Source organism: Bos grunniens, chromosome 8, assembly GCF_055505025.1.
Source record: "Bos grunniens cultivar Pamir isolate PY7600 chromosome 8, Bosgru_T2T1.0, whole genome shotgun sequence".
Taxonomy (NCBI): Eukaryota; Metazoa; Chordata; class Mammalia; order Artiodactyla; family Bovidae; genus Bos; species Bos grunniens.
Window position 1 is genome coordinate 8332350 of NC_141172.1, and position 16927 is coordinate 8349276.

The 16927-nt window shown below is 37.8% G+C and overlaps 1 protein-coding gene across 3 annotated transcripts in view; it reads left to right on the top strand.

Annotated features, from left to right (window-relative positions):
• Positions 1 to 16927, top strand: part of INTS9 (integrator complex subunit 9) — a 126820-nt gene that overhangs the window by 23990 nt on the left and 85903 nt on the right. For all 3 annotated transcript variants that reach the window (XR_015169409.1, XM_086414772.1, XM_086414773.1), the window contains exon 2: positions 15233 to 15360. Coding sequence is in view for 2 of the 3 variants with exons in the window: in XM_086414772.1 (XP_086270898.1) it covers positions 15233 to 15360 (128 nt within the window). In the remaining variant the exon portion in view is untranslated. The remainder of the gene's footprint in view (positions 1 to 15232; positions 15361 to 16927) is intronic.

Here is a 16927-nt window from a genome sequence, read left to right on the forward strand (position 1 = left end):
CCTTTTTTTTTTTTTTTCCTCTTTCACTTTCATCAAGAGGCTTTTTAGTTTCTCTTCACTTTCTTCCATAAGGGTGGTGTCATCTGCATATCTGAGGTTATTGATATTTCTTCCAGCAATCTTGATCCCAGCTTGTGCTTCTTTCAACCCAGTGTTTTTCATGATGTACTCTGCATATAAGTTAAATAAGCAGGGTGACAATATACAGCCTTGATGTATTCCTTTTCCTATTTGGAACCAGTCTGTTGTTCCATGTCCCGTTCTAACTGTTGCTTCCTGACCTGCATATAGGTTTCTCAAGAGGCAGGTCAGATGGTCTGGTATTCCCATCTGTTTAAGAATTTTCCACAGCTTGTTGTGATCCACACAGTCAAAGGCTTTGGCATAGTCAAGAAAGCAGAAATAGATGTTTTTCTGGAACTCTCTTGCCTTTTCGATGATCCAGCGGATGTTGGCAATTGATCTCTGTTTCCTCTGCCTTTTCTAAAACCAGCTTGAACATCTGGAAGTTCATGATTCACGTATTGCTGAAGCCTGGCTTGGAGAATTTTGAGCATTGCTTTACTAGCGTGTGAGATGAGTGCAATTGTGCGGTAGTTTGAGCATTCTTTGGCATTGCCTTTCTTTGGGATTGGAATGAAAACTGACCTTTTCCAGTCCTGTGGCCACTGCTGAGTTTTCCAAATTTGCTGGCATATTGAGTGCAGCACTTTCACAGCATCATCTTTCAGGATTTGAAATAGCTCCACTGGAATTCCATCACCTCCACTAGCTTTGTTCGTAGTGATGCTTCCTAAGGCCCACTTGACTTCACATTCCAGGATGTCTGGCTCTAGGTCAGTGATCACACCATCGTGATTATCTGGGTCATGAAGATCATTTTTGTACAGTTCTTCTGTGTATTCTTGCCACCTCTTCTTAATATCTTCTGCTTCTGTTAGGTCCATACCATTTCTGTCCTTTACCGCGCCTATCTTTGCATGACATGTTCCCTTGGTATCTCTAATTTTCTTGAAGAGATCTCTAGTCTTTCCCATTCTGTTGTTTTCCTCTGTTTCTTTGCACTGATCGCTGAGGAAGGCTTTCTTATCTCTCCTTGCTCTTCTTTGGAACTCTGCGTTCAGATGCTTATATCTTTCCGTTTCTCCTTTGCTTTTCGCTTCTCTCCTTTTCAGGGCTCTTTGTAAGGCCTCCTCAGACAGCCATTTTGCTTTTTTGGATTTCTTTTCCATGGACATGGTCTTGATCCCTGTCTCCTGTACAGTGTCACAAACCTCCATCCATAGTTCATCAGGCACTCTATCAGATCTAGTCCCTTAAATCTATTTCTCACTTCTACTGTGTAATCATAAGGGATTTGATTTAGGTCATACCTGAATGGTCTAGTGGTTTTCCCTCCTTTCTTCAATTTAAGTCTGAATTTGGCAATAAGGAGTACATGATCTGAGCCACAGTCAGCTCCCGGTCTTGTTTTTGTTGACTGTATGGAGCTTCTCCATCTTTGGCTGCAAAGAATATAATCAGTCTGATTTTGGTGTTGACCATCTGGTGATGTCCATGTGTAGAGTCTTCTCTTGTATTGTTGGAAGAGGTTGCTTGCTATGACCAGTGCATTCTCTTGGCAAAACTCTAGTAGCCTTTGCCTTGCTTCACTCCGTACTCCAAGGCCAAATTTTCCTATAGTCAGGGGCAGCGACTGACAGGAGCTACCCCACTCCCAAGGTCAGGGACTTTACCATTAGGAAATACCATATTTTTTAAAGGCTAAAGTATACGAATGCACAACTTCTCAGAAGTATGGAAATAACTCTTTCGGCCATCTTAATTAACTAATTGAATGCTCTCCCTTTCAATGCAGGAGACCCCAGTTTGATTCCTGGGTTGGGAAGATCCGCTAGAGAAGGGATAGGCCACCCACTTCAGTATTCCTGGGCTTCCTTTTTGGCTTAGCTGGTAAAGAATCTGCCTGCAATGCAGGAGATCTGGGTTCGATCCCTGGGTTGGGAAGATTCCCTGGAGAAGGGAAAGGCTACCCACTCCCGTATTCTGGTATGGCGACTTCCGTGGACCTATAGTCCATGAGGTCGCAAAGAGTCAGACATGACTGAGCGACTTTCACTTTCACTTCACCTTTTCTTGGTCTATTCCAAACTGTCTTAGAAGTAACCTAGCAAGAGTTAGGTAGTGGTACAACAGGGAAGCAATATTGAAGGAGAAATTAGAAGAGATTACTAGAGAAAAATAGGGACATTTTTATTGCTAAGATTCTTGAATTTTTTTCTATCCAACTATCCAATCCATATTAACTCTATTGCTCTTAGTATAATGCACTATTTTATATATATAAAACTTCTAATGTATTAGTGGAATGATTTAAGAGAAAATATTTGGAACGTGTACTGATTTGAGTGCAAAATCAGTCTGTTATTGACTGTGTGACCTTGGGTATTGACAATCAAGTTGATATTGATAGTATTCATTTCATTCAGTTTGGGGGTAAGAGCTAATTTAATATTGGATAGAAAATGTTTGTCAGTAATTCTTATTGTTACTGGAGGTAATTCATACAATGATATTTTCAATTCCTGTTCCTTTCTAAGCAAGGGTCTACTTTTATTTTTAGAATTCATTTTCAGGTGTCAGCATTGATGTTTATTTTTATGAATATGTATTCTTTATAAATATAGCTATCAGATTAATGTAACATTTCTGTTAATTAGATAATTATCAATAGCATTTGAAAATTTTCTCATAAAATTAAAAAGCCTTGCTGAATTTTGCTAGAGAAATGTTTTGCCAAACTTCAGAGAGCATCAAGGAGTTTATTAAAATTACTAATGTAATCTCAAAACTTGAGATAAAAATCTGGGTGGTATCTGTTTCTTTCCTTCCTCCAAGGCAATATCTTACTGAATTTTGTGAGGTAGTATTCTCACTTTATTCCATTGCTATTGCCATGTCAGTAGTTGTAAGTCATGTTCCCTTTGCATCAATGAAACTCATGAACCATTATCACTAGTAGTTCCTTGAAAATTAACAAACATACCTGGCAAACACTATACTAATATTCAAATATTTATCCATTAAACTCTGTTAGAGTTTGCTTTTGTACTGTGCAACTTTTGTTATAAAGAAAAGGGCACTACAAATTTTGACAACAGTAGGAAAGGTATAGTTACAGAATTCTAATGTCTGCAGGAGCGTCGATAACAATACAGAAAAACGCTCTTGTCCTCGTTACTAATGTTAAGTAGATGTTAACAGTTTGCCTCTTTTCTTGTTTTGGATCAGCTCTTCTTCCTCTTCTCCCCACTTTTGACGTAAGTCGGATCTAAAGGCAAGATTCCCAGTCGTCACTTTTGCTCCCTCTCCAGAAGTCACTTGTTTCCTCGAGTTGACGTGTAGCGCACCCACGCGTGGCTTTATTAGTTTAGTGTATGTTGCAGTGTGTGTATATATATTCAGTATTGTTGGTGGCTTAGCTGCTAAGTCCTGTCTGACTCTTTGCAACCCCATGGACTGTAGCCCATCAGGCTCCTCTGTCTGTGGGATTTCCCAAGCAAGAATACTGAAGTGGGCTGCCATTTCCTTCTTCAAGGGATCTTCCCCACCCAGGGATTGAACCTGGGTCTCCTGCTTTACAGGTGGATTCTTTACCAACTGAGCCACCAGGGCAGCCCTCAGTATTTTTAGGTGTTGCCAGATTATTCTCCAGAGTGATTATACCAATTTATACTCCAGTTTGACTACCTTCTTTCCAAAATATAATATCATCAGTCTAATTTTAGGCTATCGAAATTGTCTTATTTAGCCTATCAAATCCTTGATGCTGGTGGTACTGAGCTTCTTTATATCTTTATTTATTGACCACTTTTGTTTCCCTATTTCTGTTGGATTTTTAAATCTTTTTATTGTTGTTAATTTGAATGAGCTTTTTGTACTGAATGGGTTACCAGTGCTTATTAAAAATAACATATATTGGAAATACCTTGTCTCAATCTCTGGCTTGTGTATTCTGTTAGTGGTGTCTTTTGAAGGCTTTCATTTTAAGGTACCGTAGTCAAATATATGAATCTTTGTCTTACACTTTGTGCTTCTTATCTCTTTAAGAAATTCCCCACTATCCCAGAGTGATAAGGTGTTATCCTCTTTCCATTTTATTTTTCATTACAAATTGTGAAGTTTTTGTCTTAAGTCATCTGGAAATAATTTTTTTGTGTGGTATGTAGTAATTATTCCAAATAGGTGACAACTGTTCCCAGCACAGCATTACCTTGGTAATGCTGCTTTTACTGTCAGACTCCAAGACACGTATGTACCTGTTTTCTGGACTGTTGACTCCTTTACCACTTGTCCATTAGCTACTTTAGTGCAACATCTTACTGTTAATTACTCTGTAGTAAGTTGTAATATCAGAAAATTTAAATCTTCTCTAATATTTATTCTTCAATGTATTTTTAGCTAATCTTAGCTCTTAATTGACTCTTTCATATGATTCTTAATTTCCATAAAAAGTAGACTAGTGAGAACTGATTTTTTTCAAGTAGATTTGTTTTGAGGAATTGGCTCATTTCATGTTGAATATAAGAACCTTACAGTAGTTTACTTTCAAGTTTTCCCTCCCATTCTTTGTGCTGTGGTGGTCACACATGTTTATACATTATAAGCTACACACAATATTGTTGCCATTTTTTCCTTTAGACAGTTAATTATATTTTTAAACAATTTAAAAAGTAGCTTTTAAAATGTGCATTTATTTTCACCATTTCCAGAGTTCTTCACTTTTTTGGTATAGATTCTTTCTTCCTAAAGAACTTCCTTAACATTTTTATAACACAGTCTGCTGGCAGTGAATTCTCTCCCCTTTTATTTGTCTCATAGAGTCTTTTTTTCCAAGTTCCCTGTTTTTATACTTTTTTTCTTCCAGCTTTATTGAAATATAATTGACATACATTACTCTGTAAGTTAAGGTGTAGAGCATGATTTAACTTACATATATCACAAGATGATGACCACAATAAATTTAGTGAACATCTATTTTCTCATATAGATACAAAATTAAAGAAATAGAAAAGAAAAAATTTTCCTTGTGATGAGAACTCTTAGAATTTACTCTTATCAGCTTTTATATATAACATACAACAGTGTTAATTTTATTTATCATGTTTTATATTATATAGTACTTATTTATCTTATAACTGGAAGCTTGTAATTTTTGACCACCTTCATCCAATCCTTCCTCCTTCCACTGCTTTGCCTGTGGTAACAACAGTTTGACCTCTTTTTCCGTGAGTTTGTTTCTTTCTGAAGTATAATTTACCTATAACTATTAGTTCCCATTACATATCATAGTGATTCAAATATTTCTGGGTATTTCAAATGTATTTCAAAATGATCACCAGAATAAGTCTAGTACCATTTGTCGCCATACAAATATATTACATAACTATTGGTTATATTCCCCACACTGTACACTTCAAACCCATGACTCATTCATTTTGCATATGGAAGTTTGAACCTCTTAATCTCCCTCACCTATTGTTTCTGTTTCTTACAACAGCTTATTATCTTTCCAATTAACATTATTTTTAAGGAGAGTTTTATACGTTGGGGTTTGTTTTTTTTTAATTTTTTATAGGGTTTTATACTTTTTTTTTTTTTTTTACTTTTATGATGCGTTTAAATTTTTACCATATACAACATGGTATTCTCATTTTAATTCTTTTTACTTTTACTGAATGTTCATTGCTGGTATGTAAGATCTCAGTTAATTTTGGTAGGCTGATTTTTTTTGTATCCAGCAATCTTGATGAACTCTATAGTTGTAGTAGATTTTCTTCAGAATGTCTTATAAGCATATCATCTGTGGACAGTGACATTTTTATTTCTGCACTTCTAACCATTTTATCTTTTATTTTTCTTGTCTTATTGCATTATATATCTTTTCCAGTATAGTATTGAATTTAACCAGTCATAGTGGATAGCCTTTTGTTCTTGACATTCAGGAAACTGTTTCTTATGCTTCATCATCAACTATGATGTAGAATTTGGTTAGCAACTTAACAGGTTAAAGAAATATTCTTCTGTTTATAGTTTGGTAAGACTTTTTGCCTTTTTAATGATATTGAGTTTTTTAAATACATTTTCTCAAGCTTTTGAGTTTTGTTTTTCCCTATATTCATTTGTATGTTAATTATACTAATTGGTTTTCTAATGTTGTACCAAGAAGGAAAAGCATTTCATTAAAATCAATTTGCTAGAAGTATTTTTTTAATGTCATATTTGAATCAGAAGGAACTAAAGTTTATTTCACTACCAGAGAGAGAAAAATGAACCGCTTCTCTCTGCTTGCATATATCCACAGTGAATATATGAGTTGGCTAAATAGAAAATTGAGAAAAAGAGGGAAAAAATGATGGCAATGGTGTTTTTATAGGTAACACTGTTACCTATAAAAAAAGTTCCTTTATGGTGTGTAAAATTCTCCCAAACAAGATTAAAGAGCTTTTGGCACTAGCTCAACCTAAAGGTTACATTACAGAGCTTTAAAAACAGTTTCATCAGTAAAACTACTTTACAGCAAGAGAATTCTATCATCTTTTATTTATTTATTTTACTTTTTTTTTTTTTGGAATGGAAGGGGAAAGCCAACAGAAAAAAAATTACTGCTTATGATAGAATGCAGACGTATTTAATAATTTAATCTTTGCTTTGCCTTACCTTAGCCAGCAAACTAATTTTTTTGTTCACTAGATTATACATTCAGTCTACATTCTTATCAACTCAAACTACGGCCTTTCAGAGCACGTCATCTCTGCCGATGTTTGCCAGTCTGTAACGTCCCTTTCTCTTTGTGTGGCGTGGCATGCAGTGGTGGTGAAATGCTCTGTGTCCAGATCTCATTCTCCTGGGTTCACATGCTGGCACAGCCTCTACAGCTTTGGGACCTCACAATTTCTGTGCTGCATTTTCTTCATCTGTAAAATGGGAATATAGTGTCTACCTCATAGCATTCCTGGGAGGATTAAAGGAGTTAAATGGAAAGTTCCTGCAGAGTGCCTGACAGTTAATAAATACCATATCATAATAACTCTATGTATTATCATCATTTTAAAGAAGACTAGGAGAGAGGAGTTCGTATGTGATGTTTCAGTCTATGGTTCTCTCTGCAAACGACAGACTTAACTTCTCAAAGCCAGTTCACTAAACTTGAATTTGCCATATGATGAAATTGCCAAGTTCACCATACATACTAATCTGACAAATTCTTTATTTTTTATTTGTTTAATTGAGATATAGTTGATTTGCCAAATTTTGTTATTTACAGTAAATTCATACAGCTTTTAAAGACTTCTGTGAGGCCAGATTGGCTAGTTGTCACTTTGTGTTCATAGCAGCTTTTTAAAATTAAAGTCTTTTAAATTTGCTGAAACCTGAGGTTTCATGAGTCTTCTTAGTAACAGTTGTAATATCCAGAAACATATATTTCAAAACCAGAAACTGTCCTCCTCCCCACCCCCCCTCCCGCCACAAAGGGCTGTGTACCTCAATGAAAGGAGTACTAGAAAATACCATTTGCTTGTTCAAGAGATCAGTAGGGAAGATTGTCTCTGCAAGGAGCTGGGGCCAGTGCTCTGAGAGTTTTGAATCTGATTTGTCTGCTCCTCTCTAAGCATAAATAGTCAAGCTGAGAAATCAGCTTAAAGATTGATCTCAAGATGGTGGTACATAGAATTCCCACAGATGTAGCCCCACCAAAGATGGGCTCACCATCCAAAAATTTAAAACAACAGTAATGAAATCCATTATCAATTTGAATCATCAAACCTAACAAGACTCCTAAGAACTTCAGACAATTGTTCAATCTGATGGAGAGTCTAAAATTAAAACATTAAAATGATCAAATACATAAATGAAGATATCAAACCTGTGAAGAGACCAAGATGTTATTTTTTAAAAAAGAGAACTTCTAGAAATGAAAAGTAGTCCGTGAAAAGAAAATTTCAGTAGAGGAGTTTAAATAGCAGATATGACACCAATAGGAAAGAATTAGCAAATTAAGATAGGGCTGAGAAAAGTATCCAGAATGGAATATACAGAGCTCAAAAAGCAAAATATGAAAGGATAATTACAGAGACAGTAAAATGAAACATTGCAACATACATTTAATAGGCATTTCACTAGTAGAAACTAGGAAGAAAGAATGCGGTAGAGATAGTATTAAAAATGATAATAGCTGACAGTGTTTTTCACAGCTATGAAAGACGAGTCCTTATATGTTAGAAGCATAATTTCGCCCCCCCGCCCAAAAATGCCAATGTACATCTTAATAAAATATCAAAACACTATTGGCAAAGAGATTTTAATAGCCACCTGTAATGGATTACCAGTTAGACCAGCAGCAGATTTCTCACTAGCCCTAAGAGTTGCCAGAGGACAGTTGGATTAATAAATTTACTGTTGAAAGTAGTCTGCTACCTTATAATTCCACCACCATCACTATTGAGGAATAAAGTCAAAATTAAGAAATTTCCAGACTAGTAATGACTAAGAGTTTACCATTTGAACCAAATAGCCTAAAGTATGTACTTCAGGAAAAAGGGAATTGACCCTAAAAGAGAGTAATGAGATACAAGAAGCATTGGTGAACAAAGAAGTTGGTTAAGATGATGGTAAATAATCATTAACTTAAAAAAAGTGTAGACTAATTCACTGACTCTACAATACTATTGTTAGGATATATCTTTCTTTAATTTGCATAGCACTGAGAGAAAAAACAGTTAAATCCTGATAAGTTGCTTTAATGATTGTGTTAATCGGTACATTAATCTGTTACACAAACTTCTCATTCCTTTTAAATTTTTGCTACCCAGTTCAAGTAAAGTGGCAGTTGTCTTCATAAGCTTTGCTTCAGATGTGATAGAGAATCCTTCTGTACATATGTTGGTTATGGACCATAGCAAAGTTTCATCAGTTTTGAAATAGTTTCCATAGCAGAAAAAAGTCAGTAACAACTATAACTCAAGAAATAATAGGATAATGATATTACTGAGAAATAACTAGAAGAAATAGCTCACAAGTAGTTACTTCTTGAATTTGGTGATTCACTTTTAACTATATATATGTAAATTTCATTTAAAAAACACAAGACTGATTCACTGAAGGAAAAATTGATATAGCTATAATATTATTTAGAAATAAATCTAAAAATAGATTTTTAGACAAAGAGCATTACATAATGATAAAATATTCAATAGTAGTAATTTCGATTATGTAGCAATGTAGCCTCGATATGTAAAAAGCAAAATAGGACAGAATTTCAAAAAGAAATCGACAAGTTCTTTTCTCCTAAGACTCAAAAGTAGGTAAAGATATAGGAGATGCTCTGGAGGCATTAGGTAAAATAATAAACTCGATCTGCTCTGTATACAACAGTTAGATTATATATTCCCAGTTTTCATGCACACTGGTTCATTTATTTAAAAAATCAACCATTCACACTATACTGTTACAAAGCAAGTTTCAATAAATATCAGCAAGTATGTATAAAATCTATTCCCTGCCCACAAGAAAGTTAGAAATCAATTACCAAAAGATAACCGTTACCACCTTTATATCTGAAAGTGAAACCAAGCACATGTACATATACAACACCCAATTCTTTGTGGCTCAAAGCAGAAATCACAATAGAAGTCACTAAGTCCTTAGAAATGGATTGAAAACTCAATGTGAATTTGAAAAATGCCTCCAGAGCATCACTTAGAGGGCTATCTGTAGCCTGAATGCGTAACTTAATGGGCTACACTGCACGTCCAACTGCAGGAATTTTTACAGATAAAACTTGAACAATAAAACCAAGAGTAGAAATTGAAAAGCAAAAATATATTTATGTTAATGATAATTGACTAGTTGGTTTTGAACTAAAGAAATAAAACATCTTAAACTGTAAAGGAAGAGCAAAAAAAATTAAAGAGAAATCAGTGCATTGCTTCTGGGTCAGAAAAACGTTGTTATATAGTAGAAATGGCAGCATTCCCTAAATACATAGCTTAAATGTAGCCTCCATTAAGATCCTTGGGAAGACTATTTTAGTAGTAAAGTCTTCATTCTAACTTGTTTTCAAATATTTCAATATAGTAAAACTACAGCATTGAGAGAAATGGAAAACAAAACCAAAAAAGGACAGTGGACAAAATAGAGATTTCAGAAATAGGTATTACAGGACTCCCAGGTGTTAAAAACTAAAGATGAGTTAAAGGTGGAAGAAGTTACATTTAATGAATTTTGCTATGATATTTAGAAAAATGGAATCATGTTTTTGTCGCAGTTGTGGGTAAGAGATAGATTTAAGACTCTCTATGAAAACAGTATTTTCAGAGATCAGATTGGTTTGTCAGCACAGTAGCCATTCTGCAGAAGTGTGTCAACATCAAAAGGAGGGCAGTGAAGAGAAACACAGAAAATGGACAGATGTTAAATCCGAGTGATGGGAGTTTATTGTACTAATTATGCTTATTTGTGTGTTTGAAATTTTCCATAATAAGATGGTTTTAAAGGAATGTAAGAGAATTGGAAATATGTTTACTAACTATAATTGATAAAAAAAAAAATTTACCCCCCAAATGTCAGTAATTCTAAAAAAAAAAATTATAAAACCTTATATTTGCTAGAATATTCACTTTTGCAGTAGTAACTGTTATCTTCCTGGAAGGAAAACTGCTAAGTCATTTCAGTCGTGTCCGACTCTGTGCGACCCCAGAGACAGCAGCCCACCAGGCTCCCCCGTCCCTGGGATTCTCCAGGCAAGAACACTGGAGTGGGTTGCCATTTCCTTCTCCAATGCATGAAAGTGAAAAGTGAAAGTGAAGTCGCTCAGTCGTGTCCGACCCTCAGCGACCCCATGGACTACAGCCTACCAGGCTCCTCCACCCATGGGATTTTCCAGGCAAGGGTACTGGAGTGGGGTGCCATTGCCTTCTCCAGGAAGGAAAACTAGCAATAGAAAAATATTTGTAAAATTGTTCGTTCACTTTACCTAGTCTTTTTATTTTTTAATTGATTGCCTGTGCTGTGTATTTATTTATTGGTTGGGCTGGGTCATCATTGCTGCATACAAGCTTTCTCTAGTTGCACAAGTCGGGGGCTACAGAAGGTGTGGCTTGTGGACTTAGTTGCTCGTGCGGGATCCTAACTTCCCTGTCTACAGACAGGGATTGAACCCATGTCTCCTTCATTGGCAGGTAAATTCTTAACCAGCTGGACCACTAGGGATGTCCCTGCCTAGTCTCATGGGATACACAGATGTCTAAAACATTAGTGAATGCCTCAATGAAATAGAATTTATTCTTTAAAATGCTGTAAATTTAGGTGTCCCCCCCAAAAAATAAGGCTTCCCTGGTGGCTCATAGGTTAAAGCGTCTGCCTCTAATGCAGGAGACCTGGGTTCCATCCCTGGGTCGGGAAGATCCCCTGGAGAAGGAAGTGGCAACCCACTCCAGTATTCTTGCCTGGAGAATCCCATGGATGGAGGAGCCTGGTGGGCTACAGTTCACGGGGTCGCAAAGAGTCGGACATGACTGAGCGACTTAACTTTCCTAACTTTCCCAAAAAATATTTCGGTAGCCTCTTCAGCCCCTTCTGTAACTACAGTAACAATGAGTACATACGGTATGTCAGGTTCTGTGTCTGTTCACTTAGTCCTCACAACTTGAGGAAGGTAGCGTTTATTACTAGATCTTGTAGATAAGGAAACTGTATCTTTGCAAAGTTAAGTAATTTTCCCAAAATCACATGTTAATAATGAGCATGACCAGTTTTTGAGCCCAGGCATTCTTGCTTCAAACTCCCTGCTTTAAATCATTTCTTCAAACTGTCTCCCAAAACTAAAGCATTTATCAAGTAGTTGATTTCCTGTTTAGGGTCATTTAATTGCTCCTAGATAGCCACTGCTAACATTTACTAACCTCTGTCTTGGTAGATTCCAGATGGTTTTGACCCTAATGCTAATGGGACTAAGCAGTGTAATGGATCTTCTGCTGTATGACTGATGATATTGTAAATAGGCACAGCCTTTTTTGGAAAACATTTTGGCAGCATATTTCAAGAGCCATAAAATGCTCATATTTTTTTGACCTAGTTAATGCCACTTCTGGAAATCCTCTGAAGAAACAGTCCAGTGTGGAAAAAGCCTTGAGCGCTAAAGTTAACACTACAACCGTATTTGTGATAGAGCAACCTAGTTCAGTTCAGTTCAGTCACTCAGTCGTGTCCGACTCTTCGAGACCCCATGAATCGCAGCACCTAAAGCGACCCTAAATGTTCAACAGCAAAAGAATGATTAAACAAGTGATGGTGTATTGCAGCCAGTAAAGATGAAGTGCGATGTAATGACAGACAAAGAAAATACAGCTGTCAGTCTTAAGAGCAGCACACAGAGGAGTAGTGCACTAAAATTATAGCTTTTACAAATATGAAGAAAGTCAGGGACTGGAAAAATGCTGGTGAGGAGTATTTTTCAAAATTTTTGTCATCTTTTTTCTACTTATAAAGTCACATGATTACTTACTGTTTTTGTGCATTACTCTCCTAAGCCTCACTAGATTATCATCTACTTGGTGATTGTTCACAACTGCATGTTGGAAACAGGCAGAGAGCATCAGTGGAGCAGAGAAACTTCGGGAACCTTGCCAGGTGGCTCATTGACTGGTGACAATTACTCTTGTCTCAGCAGACTGAGCTGACCCTCACAAAATGAGCAGTGCGGTTTGGGAAGCAGGAGTAAGGTCTCTGGAGTCGGGAGAACTTGCTGTGTGTCTTTGGCTGTCTTCTCAGCCCCTTCAATTGTGTAAAAAGCTCTATTTCCTGACTCACAAAATTGGAGCTACTGACATCAAAGCCTGGCACTCTTAGTAGAGGCTCTGGGAGTGTCTTGCAGTCGGTTATGGCCCTTATGAAGTGGTCCTGGTCTTTTTTTATCCTTGGATGACAGGAGCAGTTAAATGGCTAACTTCCTTAGCCTGAAATCTGAGCAGCAGCTTTGCCATGTCCATTTTCTGTCTTCTATTGCAGCTTGTTATCCGTGGTTTAAAGATGAAGATCAAAGAGATTTGTCATTCGATGTGGCTGGCTAAATTTTCAGCTTTGTTTTAGTTATATATATTTTTCTGATTACAAAAGTATGGTAAATGCTGGTCAAGCATTGAGAAGATGCAAAAAGCTGAAAGACGATAATTACACTAATCTTTCTACCCAGAAATAATCATTATTAGATACATTCCAATTCTTTTCTTTTTAGGTTTTTCAGAATATCTGGTTTGTTTTTTTATAGGAGAACTCTTATTAGAACCCCTGTTATGTTTGGGGCACAGGTTGCTCTGTGTTCATTTTGAGATAGTTTATCTTTAATTTATACATGATTCCTAGATAAGTGTGAAGACCAAGCTGGCAATAGGAAACAGATGGAGAAAGGGCGGGGGTGGATAGCTCTGCCTTGATTAGTTGGAAAATATATTCTGTAGTTCTGATAGCTCTTAAGGAATGAACTTAAGGTAAAGTATAATTACCCAAATCATGCTTCCTGGACTTTTTTAGTACTTTCTTGCTACTGTTTTTATTGTAAGTAACCCTGTACTATTTTAGGCCATGAGTTGTGAATTATACAATGAAAAATACAATTATCTTATATAAACTTGGAATAAAGAAGCTTGCAAGGGACTTCTCTGGCAGTCCAGTGGATAGGACTCTGCACTTCCACTACAAGGGACCTGGGCTTGATCCCTGGTTGCAGAACTAAAATCTGGAAGCCACACAGCGTGGCCAGAAAAGAAGCTTGCAAAATACCCAAAATTTCTTGGCTCTCGGCCTTATCAGTTTTAGAAACTGCGGTTTTAAAAAGTCATCGGTTCCTGTACTGTCTTCTGGAGAAAAGTAGGAAATGTATCCAGTGGTAGAACCAGCAGAGCAACCAGTACCTGTGAAGACTTAGCCGGAGCTGCGGTGGCCATGTGGGACAGCAGTGGTGTTGCATTACCTGTGTGTGTATGGGTGCTCAGTCACATCCGACTCTCGGCAGCCACATGGACTGTAGCTCACCGGGCTCCTCTGTCCATGGGATTCTCCAGGCAAGAATACCGGAGCAGGTTGCCATTTCCTTCTCCAGGGCATCTTCCTGAACCCAGGGATTGAAACCGTGTCTCCTGCATTGGCAGGTAGATTCTTTACCACTGTGACACCCGGGAAGTCCCACTTTACCCTGATTTTTACTTAAATCAGAAAGAAAAATGTGTCTGTCCAGAGATGAAGAACATTGATCCTTCCATTTTCTGGACTTTGCTGTTCAAGAGAGGCTTCTGTAAGATGACTTAAAACGTGAGAGAAAAGGTCTTTTTTCTCTTCTTTCATTTTTTCCTTCAGAGCAGCAGTCAAATTATAAAAGGTGACACAGAGTCCATCCCATATAAATAATTCTCAGTGTGGTGCATCTGTCATCTCCACTCCATTGAGGAAGACGTGAAGAGTGCTTGCAGTCGGCGTGTTGGTTTGCCCTGTCACCTTGGTGGCTCCTGTCCCTGTGACCTCTGAGGTCTGCTGCCACAAGCAGGAGGCTCCTGAGTGGTTGGGAGTTGGTGTTCGTCACTCCCGCCTGGTATCTGCACATCAGGGAGGTCATTTGTCCTGACAAGGCTGAGCCATTAGGAGCCGTTACCCTAAGGCTTGTTTGTTTACCTTTGCCCAGCGTTTCCTCCTAAAGGAAAGTCATCTGACTTATTTACAGAGGAGAAAACTTAACCTGTAGCACAGTTTGAGATTCCAGCTTGGAATTTAATTTGACTTCACACAGTGGACACAACTGAGCAACTTTGACTCTATTTCACTTTCACACAGTACTTAGGGATGGTGGGATAGGGGGGTTTGAATGTGTCATGTGAGAATGGAGCAGAAAACTACAGCCTGGAAACCATCTATTTGGAATAACCTCGGCCTCTCTGAAACTCTGCTTGCCTAAGATGTAAATTGGCACCCTACAAAGAACTGGATATGATCGGGGTAGAGAATGCTGAATGTGAGGGGAAGTGGTATCCAGAGCTGTGAAAGGGAGGAAACCATATAGAAAGTTAGCTGAATTTACACCCTATTGTAATGAGAGAAGATGGTCAGCTTTATTTAATTCACTATATTTTTGAGACTTCTTCTGTAATTGATTATTGACAAAAGTTTTTTTTTTTCTTTTCAGTATTGCCTGTCAGGGCACCCAACCTTACCATGCAACGTGCTCAAATTCAAATCAACCACCATTATGTTGGACTGTGGATTGGACATGACTTCCACCCTCAACTTCCTTCCTTTGCCACTTGTTCAAAGGTGTGTACTGATGTATCTGAAATAGACTGGGCTTTAGTTGGCTGAAAAATGGTCCCCAGTAGCATCAAGATGGCAGTGCCCTGTGTGTTGTCCAGAGTTTACTTGGTTCCCTTAAAAACGTTCTTAAAATAATATTCTTTGGCTGGGTTGATGGAAAGTGTTGTATTGATTTATTGATTGACGTCTTTATTACAACTTCTTCTGAGCTTCTGTAAAATGTTCCTGCAACTGCTCAGTGCAAGTGAGGTCATGTATATTTCATCTTTCTTGCTAATTCATGTAGGAGCAGATAAATGGTCAACTGATAAGCCCCAGGAATTGAATTTTAGAATCATTTGCAAGGACTTGACATCATAAAGCCTGACATTTGTTTTTGGTAGGTATCTATGTATTAGATATCTATTAGTATCTGATACTGCAGAAGGCAATGGCAACCCAATCAGGTACTCTTGCCTGGAAAATCCCATGGATGGAGGAGCCTGGTAGGCTACAGTCCCTGAGGTCATGAAGAGTCAGACACAACTGACCGACTTCACTTTCAGTTTTCACTTTCATGCATTAGAGAAGGAAGTGGCAACCCACTTCAGTGTTCTTCCCTGGAGAATCCCAGGGACAGAGGAGCCTGGTGGGCTGCCGTCTATGAGGTCGCACAGAGTCGGACACGACTGAAGTGACGTAGCAGCAGCAGTATCTGATACTGATCATCTGTAGATATCACAGAATCACATATGAAGCCAAAGTCCTTGTCTTAAAGCAGACAGATTACCCCAAGCCTACAGGCAGCACTGTTCACTCTTACGAAGACCTTGTCTAAGAGATCAGTTTTCCAACTTGCTGCTGTTTAGAAGCAGCAATTTATAAAAGAAGCGGATCCTTTTAGAAGCAGATGTTCTTGCCTGGAGAATCCCAGGGACGGCGGAGCCTGGTGGGCTGCCGTCTATGGGGTTGCACAGAGTCGGACACGACTGAAGTGCCTTAGCAGCAGCAGCATACTCCCAGTAGCAAAAAGCAAAAAGCATACTCCCAGAAGCCATCTCAAGCAGATTTAAGAACTTAAAAGCTTAACAAGCTAGGTAAACCATCTCATGTGTTCTCATTCACTGCTGAAGAATTCACTGTGTTCAGTGATTATTCATAATGATAACCCTATGAACCTTCTAGAAAAGGTATAATTAAAATGGATTGACTTTTTTCTGAGATAAGGCATACAGCAGTGACTCAGTGGTAGAGAATCCACCTGCCAATGCAGGAAATGCAGGTTTGATCCTTGGATCGGGAAGATCCCCTGGAGTAGGAAATAGCGACCCACTCCAGCGTTCTTGCCTGGGAAATCCCATGGACAGAGGAACCTGGCAGACCACAGTCAATGAGGTTACAAAGAGTCAGACGTGCCTGAGAGACTAAACAACAACAGAGGCATGAGGTAAGGTGGTGGGACAAGATCAAAGAGAATTCCAGATTCCATTTTATGCATAACTGATAGCATTCAGTTATAATCACACCCAGCACTTAGAAGTACATTTACCATCCACTGATATTATCCAAAAGAGAAAAGAAGTGTATTCAG